The sequence below is a fragment of the Phalacrocorax carbo genome, chromosome 5 (assembly GCF_963921805.1).
Source record: "Phalacrocorax carbo chromosome 5, bPhaCar2.1, whole genome shotgun sequence".
In the NCBI taxonomy this organism is placed as follows: Eukaryota; Metazoa; Chordata; class Aves; order Suliformes; family Phalacrocoracidae; genus Phalacrocorax; species Phalacrocorax carbo.
In genome coordinates, this window is record NC_087517.1 from 30,900,786 (window position 1) to 30,907,988 (window position 7,203).

The 7,203-nt window shown below is 52.9% G+C and overlaps 1 protein-coding gene across 1 annotated transcript; it reads right to left on the minus strand.

The window, feature by feature from the left end:
• Positions 1-384: 384 nt before the first annotated feature.
• FZD7 (frizzled class receptor 7) lies at positions 385-4,699 on the minus strand. Its single transcript, XM_064451864.1, has one exon. It carries the CDS (start codon positions 4,088-4,090, stop codon positions 2,366-2,368), a length of 1,725 nt encoding a protein of 574 aa, XP_064307934.1. The 5' UTR covers positions 4,091-4,699; the 3' UTR covers positions 385-2,365.
• Between the last annotated feature and the right edge of the window lie 2,504 nt (positions 4,700-7,203).

The following is a 7,203-nucleotide window of genomic DNA, read 5'->3' on the forward strand; positions in this document are numbered from 1 at the left end:
AGCACTTGTAGCACCCTCCAGTTCTCAATCTCAAAGTCCCTTTGGAATGGGAAGAGAGCATTATCCTTATTTTCTAGATAAGGGAACTGGTTTATCAGCTTGCCCTCAGCATGAGGGAGAGCCTGGAAGAAAACTTGGCTGGGATGCAAGTACCTCAAGTGAGGGCAAACATTTGAAACGGTCTCAAAATGCGACCTTCTATTGTGAGGGGCCAATACTCAGAAAGGCCGGTTTCAAGTCACAGCTGGTCAGTATATTCGCAGCATAGTCACCCAAAAGCCTCTTGCACCTCCCAGAACAAACTAAGGGAAAAAGGCCACTCACAGAGCTGCCCCCCCTTCTATAACCTGCCAAATGTTCAAAGACTGAAAGAACTTCATTGGAGCCCTTGTATTAAAAAGTATTTATTTAGTGATCTGTACATGGGATGAAGCAGGGCCTCATACAGACCGTGAAAAAAAAAATCAAGTAAAAACATAAATACATATTTTCTTACAAAAACGAGATTTACAAAATATACATACTGCACTTGTCTTACATGTTTGTGTTTTTTTTTTTTAGTTTTCTTCCACGTGCACATTATAAAAGACAAAAAACCCCAAGCCCTGCAAGTCTGAGATCAGATCTACTGAAGGACTTGGCTGACAGGCCCACTCCTCATGCCCAGACTACTGGTACGCCCTCAGACAGCAGCAGTCTGCCCCCTCACCCTGAACAGGTTTTTTTTTTTAATTTCATTCCAGACACTTTTCCCCCCCAAAAAAATGAAGAGCAGCTATAGGGTGGAGACTTGCTAAAAATCCAGAATTTCCTATTTTGTCCTTAGGCAAGAATATACACACACATATAATTATAAAAACAACCCTTCAGTGAATATAAAGTAGTACGCAAAAAAATAAAATATGAACAAGTCAACAAAATTTCAGGATAGAAAAATCTGTCACATTTCAAAAAGAAAACAATGCATTTAATGATTAATTTTTGAATGTCTTTCCTTCCAAGACGTGATCACTGGAAACTTAACCAGTTGCATTTTAGCGGAAATGAGAAGGCTCCTCACTTGCGGTACCTCCTCGCTTTTAAACCACAGCCCCAGCCCCCTCCTGCCCCACGGGTCATGGCCGTGCAGTTCAGGGAACCTGCGGAGCAGGCAATGGGTCCGTCACGAGCCGAAAAGATTCCTCCTGTCCCCAGCAGCCGGCTGTGTATTGACTTTACCTGCAGCGAGCTCACTGCAAAGCAGGACAGAAAGCAGGTTTACGGGAAGGAAAAAAAAACAAAACTATTGTATCTTTACAATACATATTTTAATGGCTCTTGTTTTGGCAGGTGCTCTCACATACTCTCTTCTTGCCCTTTAAGTCTTGCGTTTCCTTCAGCTTAGAAAAGCGACCCATATTGAACGGTAGAAAACATCCTGCCTTCTCCTCTTTTCTTAAAAGGAATGTTTATTTCTACGAGCTCCTCACATCCAAGGGTGAACCTCAACGACTCTTTTTTGTTAGTTTGCCCATAAAAACCGATCCCATGCTTACGCCTTTCTACATAGAAAACACTTTTGTTTCCCCCTTTGTCTCCTAGAACAAAGGCAAGGGGAAAAAGCCTTCTGCTGAAAAGCAACAAGTCATTTCTTTTCAGGGTGTGGAATAGCAACCCCCTCCTTCCCCACAGCAGCAAGAACAACAGACCGAGGGCCGAATTTTCCCTTTAAAACAATTAAAGCAGGTCTCACTGAGGTAAAAAGGAACTTGAGTTGACAGACCGGAGGCATCTCACCAGCACACGATGCGGGCTGTAGCTGGGTGCGCAGTACTCACGTGATTGCTCCGCCGAGCTGGAAGGAGCAGGCGGTAAACTCGGGCTCGGGAGTCACCCTGCCTGCGCTGCAGTTTGACCCCAGCAATTCAGAGAGGGTTTGGCTACTTCTCAGCAGGAGCAGATCAACAGATCTGGCCTCCCCTCCCTCTTGTCCAAAGCAAGACAGGATGTTTTTAGTTGGGTTGCGTTTTTTTTTCCTGCACAGGGGTAGCAGGAAAGAGAGGTAAGGGGACTTCTTGGGGGTGAAAGATTTTTCCCATCCCACCAAGTGGCTTCTTCTTCTGTGCTCTTCCACTAGCTGGGCATAAGAACCACTGGACACAGTCCGTGTGATCCTTTACACAAAGTTGGTTGGTTTGTTTTCGTTGGGTTTTGGGGTTTTTTTCCCCCCAAACCCTATGGGAGGAAGAAAAACTTTGGAAAAGCCTCCCTTTTTCCCTCTTCAGGGAGCCATTGCCTTCCTCTTCTGTCAAGTATCCCCCTCCTCTGCATGTGCGTGCATTCGTGCGTGCATGTGTGTGTATGTGCCAGAGGGGGTAGGGGGGTCTCATACTGCTGTCTCGCCTTTGCTGCCAGTGCTGAGTCTGTGGTAGAAGCGTCTCCAGGACTGAAGGGTTTTTCCAGACCAGATCCAGAAGCCAGTCGTGATCCCAACAATCATGGTCATGAGGTACTTGATCATGAAGACTGTGAAGTCTGGGCTCATAGGGGCAAAGTGGCTGGGACAGGGCACGGCATAAGTTTTGCAGGTCTGGAGGAGCCATGTCTTCTCCCAGGTGCCACGGAAGGCCTGCTCGTAGAAGTAACATGCCAGAACAATGGTGGCAGGCACTGTGTAGAGGACACTGAAGACACCGATGCGCACCATCAGCTTCTCCAGTTTCTCCGTCTTGGTGCCGTCATGCTTCATGATGGTGCGGATGCGAAACAAGGACACAAAGCCAGCAAGTAAGAAGGAAGTGCCAATGAACAGGTACACAAACAAGGGTGCCAGCACAAAGCCCCGCAGCGAGTCCACGCTGTAGATACCTACATAACACACCCCACTGAGTACGTCCCCGTCCACCTGCCCCATGGCCAAGATGGTGATGGTTTTGACAGCAGGCACAGCCCAGGCAGCCAGGTGGAAATACTGGGAGTTGGCCTCGATGGCCTCGTGGCCCCACTTCATGCCGGCAGCCAGGAACCAGGTGAGGGACAGGATGACCCACCAGATGGAGCTGGCCATGCCAAAGAAGTAGAGGATCATGAAGAGGATGGTGCAGCCTTCTTTCTTTGTGCCTTGGGCCACAGTGCGGTAGCCGTCCTCAGAGAAGCGCTCCAGACACACCACCCGCTCCTCCAGCAAGAAACCTGCCGCATAGGCCACTGCCACCATGAAGTAGCAGCCGGAGAGGAAGATGATGGGGCGCTCTGGGTAGCTGAAACGGCGCATGTCCACCAGGTAGGTGAGCACGGTGAAGAGGGTGGAGGCGCAGCAGAGCACAGACCACACGCCCACCCACAGCCGGGCAAATCGCACCTCCGCCTCCTTGAAGTACATGAGCCCGTTGGGCCGGGCTGGCTCACAGGGGGCCCCGCAGTCCCGTTCCCCCAAGAACCGGTAGCCCAAGTAAGGGGGCACTTTGAGCTGCCGGGGGCAGGAGAAGGAGAATCCGGAGGGGGGCTGCGGCGGGGTGAGGAAGTCAGGGAGGTAGCCAGCCGTGGGGTGGGCAGTGGCCCCCCGGCCCGCTGCTCCACCAGGCCCCGGCGGGGCGTCCGAGGTGTTCTGCCCCACGCAGATCTCGCCCGCGCCGTGGACGGGGAAGTTCTCGCAGCGGAGCCGCTCTGGCCACTGGAAGCCGAACTTGTTCATGAGGGCCTCGCAGCCCTGGCGGGCCCGCTCGCAGAGGGAGCGGCAGGGCGGGATGGCCTGCTCCAACACGGTGCACACCGGCGCGTACATGGAGCAGAGGAAGAACTTGAGCTCGGCCGAGCACTGCACCTTGACCAGCGGGTAGAACTGGTGCACCTCCAGCCCCGCGTCCTCCTGGTTGGTGTGGCCCAGCAGGTTGGGCAGGATGGTCTGGTTGTAGGCGATATCCGTGCAGAGCGGGATGGAGATGGGCTGGCAGAAGCCGTGGTCCGGCACGGAGATGCCCTTCTCGCCCTGGTACTGCTGCGCCGCCGCGCCTGCGGGGGTCCCCAGCAGGGCGGCCAGCAGCGCGGCCAGGCCCAGCCAGGGGCAGCCGGCGGCAGCCGCTCCGCCGCCTCCTCCTCCTCCGGCCCGCATCGCCGGGGCGGCCGGTGTCCCGGGGAGCCGCGGGGAGTCCTTCAGAGCCGGGTGGCGCGGCGCCCCAGGGGCATCAGCGCCCGGCGGGCGGCGGGGCCCCTTCCACGGGGCGGTGGCTCCGCGGCGGCGGGAGGAGCGCGGCTCCGTGCCGGACCTCCGCGACTTTCTTCCCCGGCTCCAGTGGGTCAGCGCTCGCGGTGAGGCGGCGGCCGTGGCGCTTCCCCCGGCGAAAGTTTCCGGAGCCGCTCCGGGCCGCCAGAGAAGGCGGCGGCGGCCAGGCAGGAGACAAGCGCGAAGCCCGGCGGCGGCTCCGGCCAGCTCCGCGCAGGGTCCCGCGGCGGCGCTGCTCCCCGCCCGGCTGCGCGGCCCCGGCGCCGGGGATTTAGGTTACGGCTAAACGGATTATTACCGCGCCCGGCTGAGCCGTGTATTTTACTCCGGGGCTTAAATAACTTTTAAAATCCAATTACTGCACGATCCTCCCCGCGGCTCGGCTGGGCTCCGCTCCCGACGGGCGCCGCTGCGGGCTGTGCGTCTGGGGCAGCCGTACGCCTCCTGCCCCACCGCGGCTCCCGGCCCGCCACCGCGCCGGCACAAAAAAAAGACACATATACGCGCGGGCGCGCCGCGGAGCCCCGCCCCCGCCGCCGGCCCCATTCACAAACGGCGCCGGGGGCGGGACCTCGCAACGGCCGCCCGCCAATCGTCGCGCAGGGGGCGGGGCGGGCGCGGGGTGGGGGGGAGGGGAGGAAAAGGGGAGGAGCCCGCGCTGGGCAAGGATGGGGGTGGAAAAAAGTTGCGAACAACTTTTTCCCCTCTCCGGCGGGGCGGGGCGGGAGGAGCCGGGCCGGGGGCGGGAGGAGCCGGGCCGGGGGCGGGAGGAGCCGCCCCGGGGCCCCCCACCCCCCCCGAGCCGCAGGGCAGAGCCGGGAAGGGAGGGGGGGCCCAGCCATCTCGCTCAGGGTGGCCCGAGCAAACTAAAATTAACTGGCTCCTTTCTGAGCAGGCTTTGAAAATGCAAACAGCTGCCTCTGCCCGGAGTTATTAAAAAAGAAAAAAAAAAACAAAGAAAAAAGGGCGGGGATGTGGGGGGGAAGCAGCGCCCGGGTACATTTGCAGAATGAGCCGATTGCGTTGTTGGGATGTTCGTGTCTGTGCGCCATCGCCTCCCCCAGCGTGGGGGGTTTGATTTGTTATCGCAGCATGACCGTTGCTTTTTGCTGGCAGAATAAACGCTTTATTCATGCAGATCTAAGCTTTAGCTGGGGGAAGGCAGCTTTTTTTGAAACATCCAGTGTTACCTAAGCAAAGAAGAGAAATTTTAAATCCCCATCTGTGCTGCTACAACCCCTTAAGAGGCTCGAAAAGTCTGTAAAAAAGCACCAGTTCCTCTGTGGAAGCGTCCAGCCTGCCTGCAAGATAGAAAATAGCATAAGTTGGGACAAGGCTGTTACGGGCCTGCCAGGCAAAGCTGAGCACATCTAGAAGTAGAGTAACATACATTTGCTAAGGACAGAAGTGTGGGATTTACAGCCTAGCTGTGTTTTGAGGTGCACCACCAAAACACGGGTTGCTGGAACCATGCAGCCCCTGGAACACGCCAGCAGAGCTTGTCCTCTGCGGCACAGAAAGGGTGTGCTTGACAAACGCCCTGCAACAGCGCCTGCTTTTCCTTCACACCGGCCTAGGAGAGCCTGTGGTCAAAGACAAGCTAGGGCCAAGTATTATTCAACCCACCCTGTCCCTCCCTTTGAGGACGGAGGTCCCCTGAACTGTATTTCTGAAATTCTTACTTTGACTCCTTTACTCAGGATTGTGCTATTAGCGACTAAGCAAATGCACCAATCTGTACTGTCCTCCAGGGCAGTTCAAGGGCTTGGCTCAAGGAACTCCAACAATTGTTGGCCAAATGTTTCCCATATATTCTTCCCGCTCTTGAACAATGTGTCCTCATGCCAGTGAGACCATGGAGCTGCAGCTTTTGTTACATTTGTTAAGAGAAGTTGACAGTTATAAACAGACTTACTAAATTAAATTTACTGCTCTAAAAGTGGATGTGTTTTTAAAAATGATACCATGCTTTCCAAAATATGTCTGGGCAAGACTAGCTACTGATGGCTGCAACAGTTCCTTCTGGAAAAGAAATAAGTCTTTTCTTCATTCTCAGTTATAGCTCTTTGAGAGTGCCTTAGAGGAACTTCAGTTTTTCAGTTTGTTAAGGCTTGTTATCTGAATTCCTTACTTTTCTACACCTAGTGACTAAGCAGGTTTTTGTGAAACTCTTCACCTAAATAACCTCTCATGGTACAAACTTACATGAACTTGTCTACTCTATTGTTTGTTTTTTGGCTGTTAGTAACCTTCAAAAAGACTATTCTTTCCAGTTGTTCTTTTTTTTCCCTCACCCCATCTTTCTCCAATGAGCTGTTGGGTCACCTATCTGTAATAATCACCTTAAAGCCTCTGCTTTTTGCTTTGTCTTATATAACTGACTTCATCTGCAAAGCACTTTGTGATATTCGCTATGAAAAATGTTGGATGAAAGGAGATGTGATGTTTCCCTTGCAGGTAATGACAATGCAGAGAAAGTAAAGCAACTGCAAACTTTCTGTCCCATGCATCACCCGTTCTGATTTCTGTATGTCAGGTAATGAGTTCAGAGCTAGTAAAGTGGTAGTGTGAGAAACTGTCTTTCAGCAACAGAGAGGCAGAAGCTATTCAGAGTAAGGAATGTCAAATCAAGTGGCAAGACTTTTTATTTATTTATTTACAAGGCAGGTCAGATGGCATCAGTGTTTCCCATGTTTTCTGCTGGTCCCATTTGTTAGTCATTCCTCTGAACCATGGTACAAATGAGAAGATAACTGGGAGCTCTGGTATGTGCTAGAAAAGCTGTGTGACTCCATTACATTTAAGTTGAACATAACGTAGAATCAGAGTGAAGCAAAAGAAAAAAAAGGAGTTGAAGAGTAGGCAAAGAAGGAAGGAAAGCTCTATCCTAGATTATTTCTTAGGGAGATAAAAAGAAAATAAACTTATCACATGGAATGATACGGCTAGGCCATCCCATATGGCAGGAATGTGCAATAGGATTTACTAAGATGAAGGAAGAT

What these genes read in the sequence shown, in the direction of transcription:
- FZD7 (XM_064451864.1), bottom strand. Translation starts at nt 4,090, where the DNA reads ATGCGGGCCGGAGGAGGAGGAGGCGGCGGAGCGGCTGCCGCCGGCTGC.